The sequence below is a fragment of the Notolepis coatsorum genome, assembly GCF_963971535.1.
Source record: "Notolepis coatsorum genome assembly, chromosome: 10".
Taxonomy (NCBI): Eukaryota; Metazoa; Chordata; class Actinopteri; order Aulopiformes; family Paralepididae; genus Notolepis; species Notolepis coatsorum.
The window spans coordinates 111,709,874-111,732,962 of record NC_140174.1 but is presented as its reverse complement, the minus strand read 5'-3'; the positions used below and the strand labels follow the sequence as shown (position 1 = coordinate 111,732,962).

The 23,089-nt window shown below is 44.0% G+C and overlaps 1 protein-coding gene across 1 annotated transcript in view; it reads right to left on the bottom strand.

Annotated features, from left to right (window-relative positions):
* The window catches only part of loxhd1b (lipoxygenase homology PLAT domains 1b), a gene marked incomplete at both ends in the record, with an annotated part of 219,653 nt that overhangs the window by 138,223 nt on the left and 58,341 nt on the right, over positions 1-23,089 (bottom strand). The window contains 5 exons of the mRNA XM_084322732.1: positions 3,468-3,603; positions 6,637-6,723; positions 8,705-8,865; positions 11,015-11,150; positions 20,153-20,293. Coding sequence (XP_084178858.1) covers positions 3,468-3,603; positions 6,637-6,723; positions 8,705-8,865; positions 11,015-11,150; positions 20,153-20,293 — 661 coding nt within the window. The remainder of the gene's footprint in view (positions 1-3,467; positions 3,604-6,636; positions 6,724-8,704; positions 8,866-11,014; positions 11,151-20,152; positions 20,294-23,089) is intronic.

Below are 23,089 nucleotides of genomic sequence, written 5' to 3'. Positions count from 1 at the left end.
CGAGGTGCGGGATCTGCTGGGACTGCGGGGAATGCTCCTGAAGGAAGTGAGGGAATTAAAGCGTTAACGGTGTCGCTCAGCGTGTGAAGCTGAATGAGAATAACCGACTGTTGTCCTGCCAGAGCGGCCAGGGACCCTTGAATAAGCAGGACCTGCTCTCGGAGTCCCTGTACAGCAGCTGCAGCCGCATCCAGCTGTAGGCTGTGTTCCTTGGCTGACTCTAACTGGACTGCCGCTGCTGTGCTGACTCTCTTGCGGGCGCAGACCGCGCAGGCCAGTACGAACCCCTTGACGTCGTTCCTCATGGTGGGCCACCAGAATCGATGAGCCAGGAAGGAGAACGTGCGATGAACGCCCGGGTGGCAGGCGAACCGGCTGGTATGGCCCCACTGGAGGACCCGGGACCGGACTGAGTTGGGGACAAAGAGATGATTAACCGGTACATTGCCTGGAGCGCGATGGAAGCGTAGGGCACGCCTTACCACCCCCTCGATGCCCAAGGTGACTACTCTCTCTGTGTCGGCTGGGGTCGTCATATTGGTTGGATCGTAATGTTATGGTTTGACACCGACCCCAAACGCACGACACAAGAGAGTAGGAATTCAGAGTTGCCAAAAACAAGGGCTTGTTTATTGAGACTAATTAATGAGCACAGAATAGGCAAGTCAAACAAGACAGGTACACAAGCAAGGGGGAAAATGTTCTGCTGCTCTGCAGCTTCTCCCGTGGTGGTAGTAGGGGGTAGCAGATGCTGACGTCTGAGCCGCTCTGCAGACTTCTCTCGGCAGAATCTCCGAAGTGTTGCGGGACCGAGAGAGAGAGAGAGGGAGCGAGTCAACAAGGGTGCAGGTGGAACGAGCAGGAGAACAGGAGAGGTGACTTGTACCCAAATACAAAAGTTATCCAAGTGAACTAATCTTCGTGTAAATACACACAGTGAGCAAAGTTCCACAACACAATCCCAAGTGAATATCTTCGTGTAAATACACACAGTGAGCACTGTTCCAAAACACAATCCCAAGTGAATATCTTCGGTGCAAAAATAGACACTGAGAGTGAAGTCCAAAAAACAATCCAATGTGAATAATATCTTCGGTGTGAACAACACACAGTGGGAGATGTAAAGTCCCAAAAATATTATCCCAGTGAGAACAACAAAAAGGCGATCGCTGGGTGAGTGACTGTCTGATAAAAAAGGTGGTAATCTTCAGTGTTATAGAAACACACGAAAACGGAATTTGATCAAGACAGTCAGTAAAAAACTCACCCAGACGAAGTGCGTACTGAGTGCTGGAACAGCAGCGGAGCGAGCGCGTCGCCACGGGGAAAAGGTGTCCAAGAGGAAGGCTTCTTGGAATATCCTGGAGGTAAAGCACAGAGAGCAAACAGCAGCAGCAGCAGGAACGGAGAATGCAAACAGAGAAATATCAAAACGATCCAACAAAACTAGAGTGGGGAAACGGGGTATAAATAATACGGGATTGATTGATTGACAAGCAGTGACAGCTGGGGAATGTGATTGAAAAGCGTGTGGACGGGAGAGAACCAATCAACGACGTCTCTGACGACGTCACTGGGAAGAAGCGTGTGAATAGGGGAATGAAATGATTAACAGAAAACTCAAAGGGACAGAGCGAGTGGGAGAGCAGCGGACCAATCATCACAGTACTTCAAGAAGCCCGTGGTGGGGAAAGAGCCAAACCTTACATTATCACTAAAGAAAAGAGGCAATCTGTACTTTATCACTAAAGAAAAGAGTCAATCTGTAGTTTATCAATAAAGAAAAGAGAGTCAATCTGTACTTTATAAAGAAAAGAGTCAATCTGTACTTTATCACTAAAGAAAATAGAGTCAATCTGTACTTTATCACTAAAGAAAAGAGTCAATCTGTACTTTATCACTAAATAAAACAGTCAATCTGTACTTTATCACTAAAGAAAACAGTCAATCTGTACTTTATCACTAAAGAAAAGAGAGTCAATCTGTACTTTATCACTAAAGAAAAGAGAGTCAATCTGTACTTTATCACTAAAGAAAATAGTCAATCTGTACTTTATCACTAAAGAAAAGAGTAAATTTTATCACTAAAGAAAAGAGAGTCAATCTGTACTTTATCACTAAAGAAAAGATGCAATCTGTACTTTATCACTAAAGAAAAAAGAGTCAATCTGTACTTTATCACTAAAGAAAAGAGTCAATCTGTAGTTTATCAATAAAGAAAATAGAGTCAATCTGTACTTTATCAGTAAAGAAAAGAGAGTCAATCTGTACTTTATCACTAAAGAAAAGAGTCAATCTGTACTTTATCACTAAAGAAAAGAGAGTCAATCTGTACTTTATCACTAAAGAAAACAGTCAATCTGTACTTTATCACTAAAGAAAACAGTCAATCTGTACTTTATCACTATAGAAAAGAGAGTCAATCTGTACTACTACTACTACTACTAGGGATGCCCCGATCACGTTTTTTGCCACCGATACCGATCACCGATCGTCGTGAGCCATATCGGCCGATACCAATCCGATACCGATCGTTTTTGATTACAAATTATTTTATATAAAACTTATTTTTTTATTTTTTTTTAATAAAATATATATATTATATAATTAGACTTGTACTTGTATTATCTGCGAGACATCGCCACCACGCAACAAGTCAAAATGCTCGCTATCTGCAAACAGCTCCACTGTCTGTGTGTACTCTAGTAGCCCTAGCTCCAAAAAGGATTCTCCGGCGCTGCAGCGGGACCCTATTGCCTTGGTAACGTTATGCTTTGGTCATTTCACATTCAGCAAGCCCTCAGCTCGAATACGCATTCAATCAATGTTATAAGACATTGATATCAGGAGCTATCTGTAGCTACTGCTAGCCGGCTAGATGACGTTAAGACAACTATTTAGTTCAATCGGACATTTCGTTTTGAACCGTGAACTAACGTCAGCTAACGCAAGCTAACGGAGATATCAACATGGGCTACTAGACTTCCTGGGGCATTTGTTGATATCCGGAGCTATCAGTAGCTAGCCGGCTAAATACCGTTAGACAATGCCTACTAAAAGTGAATAGTTGACTGGGTAATTTTGTTTAAACAGTAATGATAGCTAGGTAGCTAACGTTAGCTCAGGTCGAATGCACTATCTAGACTCAGCAGAGGAGGTCCGCGCGTCCTCTGTGTTTACAAACTCTACACGGGTACGGGCGGGGCTAGGGAGGAGGAGCAGTTTGCAGGTCCTGTGCGTCTGAGACAAGCGAGTGAGATATCCACTTGATCAGTTTCCGCGATCGGCGAATATGACTAATTATCGGAATTCCCCGATCGCATATTTATACTGATTATCGGCCGATAACGATCGGTGGCCGATCGATCGGGGCATCCCTAACTACTACTACTACTACTACTACTACTACTACTACTACTACTACTACTACTACTACTACTACTACTACTGCTCTTACTGCTACTCACAAGGCAGTGGTTCAGGGTTCAGGTCTCCTGTGGCAGGCAGCTCTCTCACCACTTCATTATCATCCTCATTAGTGTCGAGCCAGCGCTCACAGGGAAACTTATACTTCTCCTTTGTCAGCGTCTTCATCAGCGATGCCTGGACAAAGCAGGGGTTCTTCAGATGTAACCAGGGTAATCACATTGATATTTAACCAGGGTCTACACATTGATATATATCTAGGGTAATCACATTGATAATATAACCAGGGGAATCACATTGATATTTAACCAGGGTAATCACATTGATATTTAACCAGGGTAAGTAATCAGTAAGTAATCAATTTGGGATTCACCAACCATCCCAATAAAACATATAATTTATATTATATTATAATATATTGTCTATATTCATGTCTTGCCCGAAAAGGTCTCAAATGGCCCTAAGAGAAAGCCCCTTTTGTCGTAAGTCTGTTGGAGAATGAGACCCAATTTGATATTTAACCAGGGTAATCACATTGGTATTACCTGTTCCACCCCAGGTGAAAATCTGCATAAAATGTATACCTAGGTAAATGGAATATTGCTCCACTTCTACAAGGGCTATTTGCATATTCTTGGTATCTAGGTATATCTATGGACCTCAGTGAATGTATTCTCTGTGTCAGAAATATTGTGTCTATTACTAGGCTTGCTTAAATTGTGAGGAAACAAAGGAAAATATGAATTATGATTTTTCTTTTCTTCTTTGACAGTGAATAACACCATGATAATAATGACCAAACTTAAAAAACGACCACTGAACTCATTCAGTACCCTCTTGAGATCATGTGTACAAAATATCTAAGGAAATTAATAAAGGGAAGATGATAAAACTGAAGGTTCTGTATATACAGTACTGAATTCTCCCATCCGGACCAATGCAATTTGAAATATTATTATAGAATATAGAATATATGCTTATACATTACCTTATTATAGCCAATTCGCACATTATATATATATATATATATATATATATATATATATATATATATATATATATATATATATATATATATATATATATATATATATATATATATATATATATATATATATATATATATATAGTATCTTTCAAATGGCCGAGTTCAATTTGGATATAGGCGTGCATAATAACAGATACTGATATTTACTGTAATCGACTGTACTTTTTTATTTCCCCCACAGTGTAACCATTTTGAAACTAATTTCAGATCTAACTGTTCCTACATGGTAACAATAGTGAGGAGAAACTGACTGCGTTTCAATATTTGTCAAAAACGTTACCTTTTGTAGCTTATTATCGCGAATCATAACAATTATTGATATGATTAATTCAGAACGCTGAACTTTGAACCACCATAGTATGTGACAGGAAGTGTAGATTGGAGAAATTTCAACGCTGGCCGATAGCTATGAATCTCCTCTACAAAATAGCCGCAAAACAACTACAATTCCCATGGTTCAACATTTCCATTTCCGGTTCCGAGTCAGATAGGCGATTGCATATCGAAAACTTTAAACGATATAAGTACACTTTTAACCTATTGCTAAACTATTGCCAACCTAACGTTTTACATTCTACATGCATTTGTGACATAGTGGTGATGTTAATACTTGAAAACGGTTGATTTTAAAATCACAAATTATTTTCATCATTCATAAAAATATGCCTATATGATTATAATGTCAAAAGGGGTCGGTACCGACCCCGTCGAGTGGAACAGGGTAATCACATTGATATTTAACCAGGGTAATCATGTTGATATTAACCAGGGTAATCACATTGATATTTAACCAGGGTAATCACATTGATATCTAACCAGGGTAATCACATTGGTATTTAACCAGAGTAATCACATTGATATTTAACCAGGGTAATCACGTTGATATTAATAACCAGGGTAATCACATTGATATTTAACCAGGGTAATCACTAGGGATGGGTACCTTTCACATTTGAACCGATACCGGTACCGGTACTTTAGTCTCTAAAAATTGTATCTACCTACCTCAGTTGTAAAAAAAAAAATAATATTCCAAACTTAATATTTAATAAATAAATAATGTATTATTATTACTTTATTATTATTTACATCTTACTGATGTAAAGTATTTTACAACTGATTCAACAAACAAACAATCTAGCAGCAATGAACTACTCTGCTGCTGATTGAGTATTCTAGCAGTTATCTTTGCTCCACCCCGCTTTGGAGAAGACCCGCTCTGCGGTGTGTGTGTGGCTTGTTTACCGACGTCACATCCTCTACTCTTCTGTCCTGAGTTGTGCCGGCTTGCACTGTAGCCCTAGGAGCTAACGTTATGTCCGACGGTTAGCTTAGCTAACGTCAGCTTAAGGACGTCAAATGGGTTACAAATATGTCAAACTATGGAAGGAGTAAGCCGACAGCTAAAAATAAAACCCACCGCGGCAGCGCGAGCACATAGCAAAAGAACGTTTCGAGAGGAGAGGAAGTTTGGAGATAGTGGTGTTTCAAGAGACTGGCTACAGTAATATGATGCTGGGCTGTAGTGATCAGTTGTTCCGTCTGGCGCAAGTATGTCAAAAAGAAAAACAGAAATATCACATTGATATTTAACCAGGGTAATCACATTGATATTTAACCAGGGTAATCACGTTGATATTAACCAGGGTAATCACATTGATATTTAACCAGGGTAATCACATTGATATTTAACCAGGGTAATCACATTGATATTAACCAGGGTAATCACATTGATATTTAACCAGGGTAATCACGTTGATATTAACCAGGGTAATCACGTTGATATTAACCAGGGTAATCACATTGATATTTAACCAGGGTAATCACATTGATATTTAACCAGGGTAATCACATTGATATTAACCAGGGTAATCACATTGATATTTAACCAGGGTAATCACGTTGATATTAACCAGGGTAATCACGTTGATATTAACCAGGGTAATCACATTGATATTTAACCAGGGTCTACACATTTCAATGAAAAGGGCTGAGCCAAGGAGGTTTTGGGCTGGCGGGGCTTAAGGCAGGGCTGCTCCACAACACTGAAACAAAAAGGGCAGGGACATGTAACAAAGGTCATGGGTCAGGTTTGAAACCCACAACACTGAAAGTACATGGTATTGTACCTTAGCTCACTGAACCAGCAGCTCTTGTCTTACCTTACTAAGATGCCACCCTGCAAAAGGATTGCTTTTCTCGTGCCAGATACGGAATTTAATCAGTTTTCCCAGGTCCGGGAGTTCAACCTGTGGATCACATCCAAATGACGACAAACTTATCAACTGGTAGCTTATGAGTGCATGCTTACCAACTGTTTCGCCTGTTTTATTGCAACATTACTATCACTGACATCTAAGAAGGGAGATCCCCCCTTGAACGGGCCTTCTAAGGTTTCTCTCCTCCACATTGTCTGTGGTGCATTTTTTCCTATTGCTAGGTTTTAGTGAGTTTTTCCTTACCTTCGCGTGGGGTATGTCTGGGAGTGTTGCATTTATTTTATTTATAATTTTTTTTTGGACTTTATGGTGTTTTTGTTTTGTTCTTGATTTATTGTGATGTTTCTTCTTGACTTGTTTAAAGAAGACGTGTCCGGCCCATGGGGACATTAACGTGTGTTGTCGGGCCTTACAAATAAATTTGATTTGATTTTTATTTGAAACTGAGAACCATAGAGAGGTCCAGTCAGAGGCATACAGGGACAGAGGCGTACAGGGACAGAGACATAAAGGGACAGAGACACACAGAGACAGAGACGTGCAGAGACAGAGACGTACAGAGACAGAGACGTACAGGGACAGAGACGTACAGAGACAGAGACACACAGAGACAAAGGCGTACAGAGACAGAGACTAACAGGGACAGAGACATAAAGGGACAGAGGCGTACAGAGACAGAGGCGTACAGGGACAGAGACGTAAAGGGACAGAGGCGTACAGAGACAGAGACGTACAGAGACAGAGACGTACAGAGACAGAGATGTACAGAGACAGAGATGTACAGAGACAGAGACGTACAGAGACAGAGACGTACAGAGACAGAGACGTACAGAGACAGAGACGTACAGAGACAGAGACGTACAGAGACAGAGACGTACAGAGACAGAGGCGTACAGAGACAGAGACTAACAGAGACGTACAGAGACAGAGACTAACAGAGACACACAGAGACGTACAGAGACAGAGACTAACAGAGACAGAGACGTACAGAGACAGAGATGTACAGAGACAGAGACGTACAGAGACAGAGACGTACAGAGACAGAGACGTACAGAGACAGAGACGTACAGAGACAGAGACGTACAGAGACAGAGACGTACAGAGACAGAGGCGTACAGAGACAGAGACTAACAGAGACGTACAGAGACAGAGACTAACAGAGACACACAGAGACGTACAGAGACAGAGACACACAGAGACAGAGGCGTACAGAGACAGAGACGTACAGAGACAGAGGCGTACAGAGACAGAGACGTACAGAGACAGAGACGTACAGAGACAGAGGCGTACAGAGACAGAGACGTACAGAGACAGAGGCGTACAGAGACAGAGACGTACAGAGACAGAGACGTACAGAGACAGAGACGTACAGAGACAGAGACGTACAGAGACAGAGACTAACAGAGACAGAGACGTACAGAGACAGAGACGTACAGAGACAGAGACTAACAGGGACAGGGACTAACAGAGACAGAGACGCACTGGGAGAGAGATGTGACTCTAGCTACTTCCGTCACCTCAACCCATTTAAAATAAGCAGACGAGGGACTCTGAGTGAGATGTAAAATGTATGATACCAGTCAAAGTAGAGGAGGCTCATTTGATTGAGCAACATATTTGCCACGTTTAGGGTCTTAGAAACATATTGACATTTCAAACTTAGAATGTCACGGGTCCTTTTAGGGATTTTGTTATATTTTGAATATATTGATGACGTATTTCACCTTTTTGATGATTTACAGACAAGCTATAGGCTACGATTTGGTTAGTTTTGACATCAGATTGACAAAATATATACAATTTTATAATGTTGAAATTGACACGTCAGTTTTGCTAACAACGTGAATGACGTGTGTTGAGTTATCAGTGATGATATCTCCACCTATTCATTTTGAATGATGTGTGTTGCAGGTGTCAATTATGTTAGCCAGGACTATTGCTTCCTCTCCCAGGACTGAAAACCTGTACTTCGGTCCAGTTTTGACCCGTGGGTTTTTAGCTTGGCGCTCACCATGAAGCGGTCCACCTGGCCCTGTTCAAAGTTGTCGGTCTTGTTGTCCAGCCGGATCTCGTCCGACTTGCCCTTCTCTCCGTAGATCTGGAAGGCGATGTCTGCATCGGTCCCGGCGCCGTTGATGTCTGAGGTCCAGATCCACAGGGACCAGGGGTGCTCTGAGAAAAAACTACAGTAATTACACCACTCTCCTGCACCTGTCCTGCATTACGGTAGTTCTGTATCCAGCGTCCCTACACCTGTCCTGCATTACAGTAGTTCTGTATCCAGCGTCCCTACACCTGTCCTGCATTACGGTAGTTCTGTATCCAGCGTCCCTACACCTGTCCTGCATTACGGTAGTTCTGTATCCAGCGTCCCTACACCTGTCCTGCATTACAGTAGTTCTGTATCCAGCGTCCCTACACCTGTCCTGCATTACAGTAGTTCTGTATCCAGCGTCCCTACACCTGTCCTGCACTACGGTAGTTCTGTATCCAGCGTCCCTACACCTGTCCTGCATTACGGTAGTTCTGTATCCAGTGCTTCACTCACTAAAAAGTGTAATCAATTTAATTCATGGCAGAAGATTAGGTTAGATTCAAATAATGTATTGTCATCATACAGCACAAGTAGACTACAGTACAACGGAAATAAGTTTGGCATCCAAACAGAGTGTAAATGTAACAGTAAAGTGTGATAGTAATATACAATGGACAGGTGATTCAATTTGATATAAAATATATAAATGAGTACTACTAAATAGTGCTAATCAGATGTATGTACAGAGTTGTAGTATTAATATGTACAGTGATACAGGTATAAAGACACTATGGTAGTAAGTCATACTGGCCAGCAGCATAACTACGAGTAGGTAAGGGATATGTACAGATATAGATATAGTATCTACAGATATGTAACAAGGATTATATGCAGATATGTACAGACAGATGTGGATAGATATATGTACGGTAAGAATAAATATATATATATATATATATACAGTATATACACAGAATAGTGGGGCACCTGGGTAGTGTAGGTGAAAAGAAGCGGCTGGAAACTCCACATGTATCAGAGGAGACATGTGGTAGTCTACACCCTCCCCAGACAGACAGAGGAGACATGTGATAGTCTACACCCTCCCCAGACTGACAGAGGAGACATGTGGTAGTCTACACCCTCCCCAGACTGACAGAGGAGACATGTGGTAGTCTACACCCTCCCCAGACTGACAGAGGAGACATGTGGTAGTCTACACCCTCCCCAGACTGACAGAGGAGACATGTGGTAGTCTACACCCTCGCCAGACCGACAGAGGAGACATGTGGTAGTCTACACCCTCCCCAGACTGACAGAGGAGACATGTGGTAGTCTACACCCTCCCCAGACTGACAGAGGAGACATGTGGTAGTCTACACCCTCCCCAGACTGACAGAGGAGACATGTGGTAGTCTACACCCTCGCCAGACCGACAGAGGAGACATGTGGTAGTCTACACCCTCCCCAGACTGACAGAGGAGACATGTGGTAGTCTACACCCTCCCCAGATTGACAGAGGAGACATGTGGTAGTCTACACCCTCCCCAGACTGACAGAGGAGACATGTGGTAGTCTACACCCTCCCCAGACTGACAGAGGAGACATGTGGTAGTCTACACCATCCCCAGATTGACAGAGGAGACATGTGGTAGTCTACACCCTCCCCAGACCAACAGAGGAGACATGTGGTAGTCTACACCCTCCCCAGACTGACAGAGGAGACATGTGGTAGTCTACACCCTCCCCAGACCGACAGAGGAGACATGTGGTAGTCTACACCCTCCCCAGACCAACAGAGGAGACATGTGGTAGTCTACACCCTCCCCAGACTGACAGAGGAGACATGTGGTAGTCTACACCCTCGCCAGACCGACAGAGGAGACATGTGGTAGTCTACACCCTCCCCAGACTGACAGAGGAGACATGTGGTAGTCTACACCCTCCCCAGACCGACAGAGGAGTCATGTGGTAGTCTACACCCTCCCCAGACTGACAGAGGAGACATGTGGTAGTCTACACCCTCCCCAGATTGACAGAGGAGACATGTGGTAGTCTACACCCTCCCCAGACTGACAGAGGAGACATGTGGTAGTCTACACCCTCCCCAGACTGACAGAGGAGACATGTGGTAGTCTACACCATCCCCAGACTGACAAAGGGTAGCGCAACGACTAGGACTGTGACACACACAGGAATTGAGATAATGACTAAATTGGGGAGAAGAATACAAAAGAAAAAGAAAATTGTTGGCACAGGATTGCACTTATGTTGTGTCCTACCACCTACTCTTTTGTCTCTTCTGCCTCAGTGAGACCACCTCGTAGAGTTCTCTCTCGATCAGCCCGTCTCCCTCTCTCTCATCCAGCCACTTACCACAGGGGAACGTCTGTTCAATCCCTGTGAACGGAGTGTACAGCACCACCTACAATAAGGAAAACACCAAGCAGACAATATGAACTCTGTACCTTATCATACTCACTCCACTGGCTTTACAGTTCACACTGAACTTACTACTGTTTCTACTATTGTTGCACTACTACTACTACTACTACTACTACTACTACTACTACTACTACTACTACTACTACTACTACTACTACTACTACTACTACTACTACTACTACTACTACTACTACTACTACTACTACTACTACTACTACTACTACTAGGGTGACCATATTTTGATTTCCAAAAAAGAGGACATGCTGGACCAGCCTCGAGATACTTAATGATAGTTTGCACAATCGAAGCGGGCATGGCCACCTTCATTTCACTATGCCTTGTGTACTGTACTGTATGTGATGAATAAACCTCTTGAATCTTGAATCTCTACTCAAAGTTTACTCAAAGATGCCTTTATTGTTTTAACATATGCTTGGAAACATGCACCCAGAGAAGCAGCCATTTCTTTTTTTATACTTGAACTTGAGGACTGCATACTTTTTTTGCAAAGCTTATCTTTATACATTATGCTTATAGCACATGCATAAGCCTGGTCTCTTTTGAAAGATAACATTCTGAAGTTACTAATGCAAAAAAGGAAAATCACTTTTAGTGCTAATGAAATAGAGTAGCATATAGGTCTGAACTTGAGTTGAACGTGAACTTGTGTACTAACATTTTTCTGCAGTGGTTGCAATATATACCAAATTTAACCACATAACATGTGCCCAGAAAAGTGGCAATTTTTTTTACTTGAACTTGAGGACTGCATACTTTTTTTGCAAAGCTTATCTTTATACTTTATGCTTATAGCACATGCATAAGCCTGGTCTCTTTTGAAAGATAACATTCTGAAGTTTTGTACACAATAAAGAAAAATCACTTTTAGTGCTAATGAGTAACATAGGGCTGAACATGAGTTGAACTTGTGTACTCACGTTTTTGTGTAGTATAGTTGCAATATTCCAAAATAATATATATATTTTTTGTATAAACTGGAAAACACCGCAAATCCATAGCCTGAAGGGACATGGGCCTGAAGGGACATTGACGTGTGTTGTCGGGCCTTACAAATACATTTGATTTTGATTTTATTATCAATAAGGTAGGATATCTGGAACACACAAACACACTATTTTTTAAATCACATGCCATGAAACTCTGGTACCTGGCTGAATTTAAGACTGCACAAATCATGTTTAAAGCACGAAACAATTCACTCCCGGGTAACATCCAAAAATTCTGTTATAGAGAGGGGGGTTACAATTTAGAGGAGAGTCTAACTTCAAGAAACAGGCAGTTCATTCAACAATGTATGTATATTTCAGTTTGTGGAGTGAATATGAGTTGCATAAGATAATAGAGTGTGAAGGTATACTGAATACTGTCTTATCTGTATGTCATGTATGTCATATGTTATGATGAATTGAAAATGGGGGACCCTGATGTAAACAAGATGAAAGTATTTCTCTGGTCTGCATCCCCTTAACAATTGTGTGTATTGAGCCGTACTGTATTGTACCCATTCTGCAATCTGTTAATAACGTTTTCAATCAATCAATCAATCAAGGGGGTAGGAATACATACGTTTACACTTCATTCTATACTCCTGCTTGTTTGTTTTTTAATCTGTTTATTACTTGTTTTTTATTATTATTTATTTTCAAAATTATGTTCGAAATAAATAAACGCATTCATTCAAGATATTGTGTGAGCAAAAGTATAGTTAATTTACTCCCTCGAGTCTGGCCCCGCGCGGATCTCGCAGCTGTGCCCGCACAGTGCAATACTCCAATTCAGCCATTGGCAATTCAGCCATTGGGTGGGTGGCGCTGCTGAGCGGCCCTCACAGCGCGGCCGTCAGCGCGCGGCCCTGAGAGCGCCGCTGGCTCTGCGGCTCTGCAGCTGCATGCAGTCCGGGGTGATCATCTGCCGCGCCATGTAAAAAGTCGCACACCTGACATATCGGCATGTAACTCGAGAACTGAGGCACGGATTTTGGCGATGAAGATTGCATTCGAACGGCAACGAAAGGCGCTTTAATTCGGTAATTTATATGTTCGGCGAGAAATGCAGTCCAGAGCCTTCAGATGCTCGCAAAGGGCCGTGAAACTGAAACTAAAAAACAATGAAACCCCGGACATTTCCATGAATTTATAACCCCCCCCCCCCCCGGACGCCCCGGACAGGGCGTGAAAAGAGGACATCTCGGGGCAAAAGAGGACGTTTGGTCACCCTAATACTACTACTACTACTACTACTACTACTACTACTACTACTACTACTACTACTACTACTACTACTACTACTACTACTACTACTACTACTACTACTACTACTACTACTACTATTACTAGTAGTAGTAGCACTAGCATACTACAAAAACCTAGGGGTCCGCAAAGACGACTTCAAACTGGAAATGGTAACAACAGATGAGGTACTCAAAAAACTGAGCGCCCTCCAACCTAACAAGGCCACTGGCCATGACAACATCCGCTCCAAATTCCTCAGAGACTCTGCAGCCGCCATCACCCCAGTCATCACACACATAATAAACCTCTCCATAAAACAGGGACACGTCCCCAAGGACTTCAAAATTGCGAGAGTGACCCCCCTGCACAAAAAGGGCAGCAAATTAGACCTAGGCAACTAACGCCCTGTTTCTATTCTTACCTCCATCTCGAAAGTCATGGAAAAAATTGTCTACGAACAGGTTGAAAAGTACCTAGCGGGAAAAAAATCTAATCTACGAATTCCAATCTGGCTTCAGAACATCCCACTCCACTGACACATGTCTTCTCTATTTGAACGACCACATCAAACAAGAGGTGGACGCGGGCAAATACTGCGGCATGGTCATGCTGGACCTACAAAAGGCCTTCGACACTGTCAATCACTCCATTCGGATTGACAAGCTAAAAGCAATTGGTTTTGATTAGGGATGTCCGATATTATCGGCCTACCGATATTATCGGCCGATATTGGCATTAAAATGTGATATCGGAAAATATCGGTATCGGTTTTCAAAAACATTTTTTTTTCTTTTTTTTTTTACATTTATTTAACCTTTATTTACCCAGGCAAGCAAGTAAGAACAGATTCTGATTTTATTTATTGTCAAAAGTATGCATAATGTTGTGTTAATTCCACGACAAGAGATATGTAATGTTAATTACCTGAAATTATTCCGTTTTTTTGGGGGGGAAAACCTTGCATATATCGGTATCGGTTGATATCGGTATCGGAAATTAACAGTTGGACAATATCGGTATATCGGTATCAGTAAAAAAGCCAATATCGAGCATCCCTAGTTTTAATAGTTTATCAGTGAGCTGGATGCAATCCTACCTTGAGGGGAGAGAACAGATGGTGGAGGTAAACGGTACTCTATCCCCCCCTCACAGTGAGCTGTGGTGTTCCACAAGGAAGCATACTAGGACCGCTACTGTTCCTAATTCATGCAAATGACATGTCGTCAGCTTGTGACTGCAACTTGTTCTTGTTCGCGGACGACTCAGCCCTGCTGGTCTCTGACAAGAACAAGTTACAGGTTGAAAAAACCCTCAGCTCTGAACTCAGCAGAATCTGCACCTGGCTCACTGATAACAAACTATCATTACACCTGGGGAAAACAGAGTCCATTCTCTTCGGATCAAATAACAAACTCAGCAAGACCGACGGCTTCTCAGTTACAGTGGGTGACAATATTGTCACAAGGAAAGATGAAATTACATACCTAGGTTCCATCCTAAAGGCAAATCTTTTCTGTGACAAAATGGCATCCAATGTAATAAAAAAAAGTCAACCAATGAACTAGATTATTGTACCGGATCTCCTCTCTGGTAAACAAGAATACCCTGAAGACTCTGGCAGGAGCACTCATTCAAGGGTACTACGACTATGCTTGCACCTCATAGTACCAAAGCACCTCAAATGCGCTAAAAACAAGATTACAAATATGACAAAACAAACTGATCAGACTACTACTTGACCTTACTCCTAGAACCTACCTCACCCCTGCCCACTTTGACTACCTAGGATGGCTTAGAGTAGACGACAGAGTACAGCAACTTGCAATGGGCCTGGTCTAGAAGATACACTATACGACTAAGGTACCCATGTACATGTCAAAATACTTACCAAAGGTCAGTGAATACCACGACCACAACACCAGAGGGAGCTCAACAAATCATTGTATACCCAGATTCGGCTCAAACAAGGGACTAAACACGTTTCGCAATTATGCCACATCAATGTGGAACGCCCTACCCACAGCCGTAAAAAGATGTGAATCCCTACCCACATTCAAAACCGCTCTTAAAGAGGCTGCGATTCGAAACTGGGCACCGTAAATGTCCAAACCCCCCCCACCCCCTCCTAATAGACAGTCTCCTCCCCACCGTATGTATAGATTCTCTCCCCACCGTATGCATATTTCTCTCCCACCCACCCACCCACCCACCCCGTCCTAATGTACAGTCTCCTCCCCACCGTATGTATATATTCTCTCCCCACCGTATGTATATTTCTCTCCCACCCACCCACCCCCTCCTAATGTACAGTCTCCTCCCCATCATATGTATATATTCTCTGTTAGGATCTATAGGTAACAGTACTGTATATTTGCATATCGTATATGTCACAAATGTAACAGTACTATATACCTGTATGTCATGTATGTCCCTATGCCATAAATGTCATGATGTCATGTATGTTGTGGATGTCATAAATGTCACTATGAATTGAAAATGGGGGACCCTGATGTAAACAAGACAAACGTCTTTCTCTGGTCTGCATCCCCTTAACAATTGTCTGTATTGAGCCGTACTGTATTGTACCCATTCTGCAATCTGTTAAATAAAGTTTTCATTCATTCATTCATTCATTCATTCATTCATTCATTCATTCATTCATTCATTCATTCATTCATTCATTCATTCATTCATTCATTCATTCATTCATTCATTCACTACTACTACTACTTATTTTATTACTACAACTACTATTATTATTACTACTACTGCTATTACTACTACTACTACTACTACTACTACTACTACTACTACTACTACTACTACTACTACTACTACTACTACTACTACTACTACTACTGCTGCTATTACTACTACTACTACTTATTTTACTACTACAACTACTATTACTACTACTATTACTACTACTGCTACTACTACTACTACTACTACCACTATTACTACTACTACTACTACTACTACTACTACTATTACTATTACTATTACTATTACTACTACTACTACTATTAACTATTACTACTACTACTGGCGTGGAGTATGGCGCCGCAACGAACGGCTGCCTGTCTGTGCGCTCCGTCGAGACTGTGCTTACTTTTGTTAATATTTATAGTTTTTAGAGTTTTGTTTGTACCAACTGTTGGTGCATTTAATGTATATGACCGTCAGTCACTCATAGACATTGGATTACGGGAAATTTACCAACTGGATTACTCACTGGACCAGCTTTCCGAACCGCAACAATGGCCTGAAGAAATTCTCCGGAGATTAGGACCAGATCCTTTGTTCCTTGATCCCAGGAAAAGAGGACCCAGACGACGAGGAAAGAGAGCTGGAGTCCGTAAAAGGCTGAGAACCAGGCGGCACAGGACACCACTACCCAGTATATTGCTAGCCAATGTACAATCAATTGACAATAAACTGGATGACATCCGAGCAAGGATTCAATATCAAAGAGACGTTAGGGACTGCAACGTTCTCTGCTTCACCGAAACGTGGCTCACACCGGAGGTTCCAGACCACGCAATTCAACCAGCCGATCACTTCTTTATCCATCGCAAGGATCGGCCAGCAGCAGAGTCCGGTAAACAACGTGGAGGAGGTATTGCCTTCATGTTTAACAAAAATTGGAGCGATCCAACTAACGTGAAGGAATTATCCAACCACTGCTCCCCAGAACTGGAATATATAACCATCAAGTGTCGTCCTTTCTTCCTCCCGAGGGAGTTAACGGCGATCGTCCTGATCGGAGTGTATATTCCACCGCAAGCCAGCAACAAGGTTGCGCTCTCCAGACTACACGACGAGGTAAATAGAATACAAGTGGCGAACGTTAACGCCGCCATTTTAGTGCTGGGTGATTTCAATAGCGCCAATCTGAGAAAGGTATTACCTGACTTCTATCAGCATGTGACTTGCAACACCAGAGGCGGTAACATCCTAGATCACTGTTACACGCAATTTAAAGGTGGCTACAAGGCTCATTCTGATAGTGGCTTTGGTAAATCAGATCACGCGTCAATCTTTCTTTCACCAAAGTACAAACAGAGAATTAAAAGTACTCCTGTAGTCTCGCGAGAGGTGCAGAAATGGGATTTGACGTCAGGGGAGACGCTCCGGTCTGTGTTTCACTGCAGAGACTGGAATGTGTTCCGCGACACAGATAACATTAATGTCTACACGGAGACAGTGCTGGACTATGTTTGTACTAGGGTGGAAGAAACAATCCCCACTACCACAATGAGAGTTTACCCAAATCAAAAACCCTGGGTAGACAAATCCGTCCGTGAAGCTCTGAGAGAGCGCACCAAAGCATACAACGACGGCCTAGTGGCAGGCAACATGAATGACCACAAGGTGGCGCGATACAACGTAAGGAGGACAGTGTCGGAGGCCAAACGGCGCTACAGGGATAAAATTGAACTCCAGTTTGAACAAGCTGACTCTAGAGCTATGTGGCAGGGGCTCAAAACGATGACAGACTACAAAGGCGCCTCCCTCAAACTGAACAGTGACATCTCCTTAGCAAATGACCTCAATACCTTCTATGCAAGGTTTGATGCTGGTAATAACAACACCAGCTCACAAGCCACGGCAATGGGGGGGGGGGGTCGGCTGCTGATGGAGACGCAGTGTTCAGGGTAACAGAGCATGAGGTGAGGCGGACCTTTAAAAAAGTGAATATCAGGAAGGCAGCAGGTCCGGACGGCATCCCCGGCCGCGTCCTAAAAGTCTGTGCCGACCAACTGGCCCCAGTATTCACTGACATATTTAACCTGTCCTTAGAACAGGCTGTCATCCCCACCTGCCTGAAGAAGTCCACTATTATCCCTGTACCCAAAAAATCCAAGCCTGCTTGCCTCAACGACTACCGCCCTGTAGCTCTCACCTCCATAGCCATGAAGTGCTTTGAGAAGCTAGTAAAGGGCTACATCTGCTCCTCCCTCCCCATCAACATGGACCCCCTGCAATTTGCATACCGCCCCAACAGGTCCACGGAGGACGCCATAGCCCATGTGCTGCACACAGCAGCATCACACCTGGACAAGAGGCAGGGGAACTATGTGAGAATGCTATTCATCGACTACAGCTCAGCATTCAATACCATAGTCCCCTCCATACTCATAGCCAAGCTCAGGGACCTGGGCTTGGGCTATGACCTCTGCCAGTGGGTCTTGGACTTCCTGACTGGCAGACCCCAGGTGGTGAGAGCAGGCAACTGCACCTCCTCATCCATCACCCTCAACATAGGGGCCCCCCAGGGCTGTGTTCTGAGTCCCCTCCTCTACTCCCTGTACACACACGACTGTGTGGCTCAGCGGAGTAGCAATACAATCATCAAATTTGCTGACGACACAGTGGTGGTGGGCCTGATCTCTGCCAACGACGAGAGGGCCTACCTGGAAGAGGTCAAGGTCCTGGCGGGATGGTGCCAGGAAAACAGCCTCTCCCTGAACGTCAGCAAAACAAAGGAGATGATTGTGGACTTCAGGAGGTCGGGGGTCAAGGACTACAGCCCCCTCAGCATCGACGGGGCACCGGTTGAGAGAGTCAACAGCTTTAAGTACCTCGGAGCCTACATATCCGAGGACTTGACATGGACCACACACATTGACAGTGTTGTGAAGAAGGCACGACAACGCCTCTACTTCCTCAGGCGCCTAAGGAAGTTCCAAGTCAGTCAGAAGATCCTTAAGAACTTCTACTCATGTACAATAGAGAGCATCTTGACCGGCAACATCACCTCCTGGTTTGGGAATAGCACTGCACAAGACCGAAGCAGACTACAAAGAGTGACACGTTCAGCCGAACGCACAATTGGAGGGGGGCTCCCCACCCTCCAGAACATTTACAACAAGCGGTGCACGGGCAAGGCTAAGAGAATCATTAAATACTCCAGTCACCCGAACAACTGCCTCTTTGAACTGCTGCGGTCAGGCAAGCGATACCGGAGTCTCAAGGCGAGCACAGAAAGACTCAGAAGAAGCTTCTATCCCCAGGCCATCAGGCTGCTAAACGAACAATGAATGAACACTACACAACAACAACCACCAAACGCACATAGCACACACATCCACACGCACACACTCACTTTAAACAAACACACTGTAGCACCCACTCCACACACTTTATAGCACACACCCACTTTAAACAAACACACTGTAGCACCCACTCCCCACACTTTATATTTATTGATGAAGGATTGCACTACAACTCGTACACCTTACTGTAAATTGTACCTAAAATTGTACCTCATCCCATTTCTGCTTTGCACTAGATAGTACTGTACATTAGTACACTGCATAGTATTGTATATTATATGGTAACTCAGAACATTGTACATATGTCTATACCGAACACTGTGACCTCATTTTTCTTCTTCTAAATTACATGCTATATTATGTTATTTGATACTATCTTGTCTAGCACAGTCTCTGGAGCGTAACAGTAAGAAGCATTTTGTATGAAAGTATTCTGTACTTCTGTATGACAACTATTAAAGAACTTGAACTTGAACTACTCAGGGGTGTAAAGTACTTGAGTAATTGTACTTCGTTACAATACTTAAGTACTGTTTTGGGGGATTTGTACTTTACTCTAGTATTATTAGGTTTGTATACTTTTACTTTTACTCAATTACATTTCAGAGAAAAACACATCTACTACTACAACTAATACTACTACTAATCTACTACTGTTGTGTCCAGCGTACCCTCTCACAGTACCACCCAGCGCTGACTCCTTCATTGTCGTGTCCAATGGTGACTCTGCTGAGAGGGCTGAGCAGAGCTGCAACCTCCACGGAGAAGATGTCGGTCAGGCCTCGTTCAAACTTACCCCCTTCCAGGAACACCTGGAGCAGAGACAGACACCAAGGAGGAGGGAGGTGAGGACCAAGGAGCAGGGAGGTGAAGACCAAGGAGGAGGGAGGTGATGACCAAGGAGCAGGGAGGTGAAGACCAAGGAGGAGGGAGGTGAGGACCAAGGAGCAGGGAGGTGAAGACCAAGGAGCAGGGAGGTGAAGACCAAGGAGCAGAGACAGACACCAAGAAACAGGGAGGTGAAGACCAAGAGCAGGGAGGTGAAGACCAAGGAGGAGGGAGGTGAGGACCAAGGAGCAGGGAGGTGAAGACCAAGGAGCAGGGAGGTGAAGACCAAGGAGCAGAGACAGACACCAAGGAACAGGGAGGTGAAGACCAAGAGCAGGGAGGTGAAGACCAAGGAGCAGGGAGGTGAAGACCAAGGAGCAGAGACAGACACCAAGGAACAGGGAGGTGAAGACCAAGGAGCAGGGAGGTGAAGACCAAGGAGCAGAGACAGACACCAAGAGCAGGGAGGTGAAGACCAAGGAGCAGGGAGGTGAAGACCAAGAGCAGGGAGGTGAAGACCAAGGAGCAGGGAGGTGAAGACCATGGAGCAGGGTGGTGAAGACCAAGGAGCAGAGAGGTGAAGACCAAGGAGCAGAGAGGTGAGGTGAGACCAAGGAGCAGGGAGGTGAAGACCAAGGAGCAGAGAGGTGAAGACCAAGGAGCAGAGAGGTGAGGTGAGACCAATGAGCAGGGAGGTGAAGACCAAGGAACAGAGGTGAAGACCAAGGAGCAGGGAGGTGAAGACCAAAGAACAGAGGTGAAGACCAAGGAGCAGGGAGGTGAAGACCAAGGAGCAGAGAGGTGAGGTGAGACCAAGGAGCAGGGAGGTGAGGTGAGACCAAGGAGCAGAGAGGTGAAGACCAAGGAGCAGAGAGGTGAAGACCAAGGAGCAGAGAGGTGAAGACCAAGGAGCAGGGAGGTGAGGTGAGACCAAGGAGCAGGGAGGTGAGGTGAGACCAAGGAGCAGAGAGGTGAAGACCAAGGAGCAGAGAGGTGAAGACCAAGGAGCAGAGAGGTGAAGACCAAGGAGCAGGGAGGTGAAGACCAAGGAGCAGAGAGGTGAAGACCAAGGAACAGAGGTGAAGACCAAGGAGCAGGGAGGTGAAGACCAAGGAGCAGAGAGGTGAAGACCAAGGAGCAGAGAGGTGAGGTGAGACCAAGGAGCAGGGAGGTGAGGTGAGACCAAGGAGCAGAGAGGTGAAGACCAAGGAGCAGAGAGGTGAAGACCAAGGAGCAGAGAGGTGAAGACCAAGGAGCAGGGAGGTGAGGTGAGACCAAGGAGCAGGGAGGTGAGGTGAGACCAAGGAGCAGAGAGGTGAAGACCAAGGAGCAGAGAGGTGAAGACCAAGGAGCAGAGAGGTGAAGACCAAGGAGCAGGGAGGTGAAGACCAAGGAGCAGAGAGGTGAAGACCAAGGAGCAGAGAGGTGAAGACCAAGGAGCAGGGAGGTGAAGACCAAGGAGCAGAGAGGTGAAGACCAAGGAGCAGAGAGGTGAGGTGAGGACCAGACACCAGTCACAATGTGGCTCTAAATTAGATACAGGTCTTTGCAATGTGACCTCAGTCTGAACATGTCGGAATTCATGCAACTTTTATGTCACTCTAGATTGACATTCTGGTGGGAGTTCACTCTGTGGATACAGACATGAAGACAGCTGTGATGGAGGTGGTCAGTGGATACAGACATGGAAGACAGCTGTGATGGAGGTGGTCAGTGGATACAGACTGTCATGGAAGACAGCTGTGATGGAGGTGGTCAGTGGATACAGACATGGAAGACAGCTGTGATGGAGGTGGTCAGTGGATACAGACATGGAAGACAGCTGTGATGGAGGTGGTCAGTGGATACAGACATGGAAGACAGCTGTGATGGAGGTGGTCAGTGGATACAGACATGAAGACAGCTGTGATGGAGGTGGTCAGTGGATACAGACATGGAAGACAGCTGTGATGGAGGTGGTCAGTGGATACAGACATGAAGACAGCTGTGATGGAGGTGGTCAGTGGATACAGACATGGAAGACAGCTGTGATGGAGGTGGTCAGTGGAGGGACAGTGAGGTGTTTACCTCATAATTATTTGAGGTGATACTTCTGTACAAGCAACACTTGAGTTGAGGGACATATCATAACTGGTCTGTAATTGAAAGAATATTGAAAGAAGAAACATCTCTTTCACCTCATCATCTGCTCATGAATTATCCTCCACTGCACATCAACTTCTAAATGAAACCATAAACTGTGACTTCAGTGTCCTCCATGTTTACGTCCGTCTTCATTATTGTTAATTTGTGCATGTGGGTCAGTTCAGGAGCAGTGACCAGTTCACAATTCACTGGAATCTGATATTAGCCACATTTAAAAAATGTGAACAGCCAAACAAAACAATCTGATCTGAGCAATAAATCAGAATTGAGCTATAAGGCTTGCAGTGTGAACGTGAAAAAGAGAAAGATAGATAAACAGAAAAAACAAGAATAGAGGGGATGTTTAAAGTACTTTGTATTTAAAGTAAAGTACTTTGTATTTAAAGGTGCTGCAAGTGGTATTTTTCCGTTTGTTTAAATAAGTGGTCTACATTCCGACAGCCATCACTGATACAGAGTGTCTGGTCAGTAACATGGGTCTCCCAGACCCTCCACTCTGCAGTAAACAGCCATCACTGATACAGAGTGTCTGGTCAGTAACATGGGTCTCTCAGTCCCTCCGCTCTGCAGTAAACACAAAATACATTTCCTGGTATCCCTTTCCACGTTATCCAATCAGGAGGGAGACAAAAAAA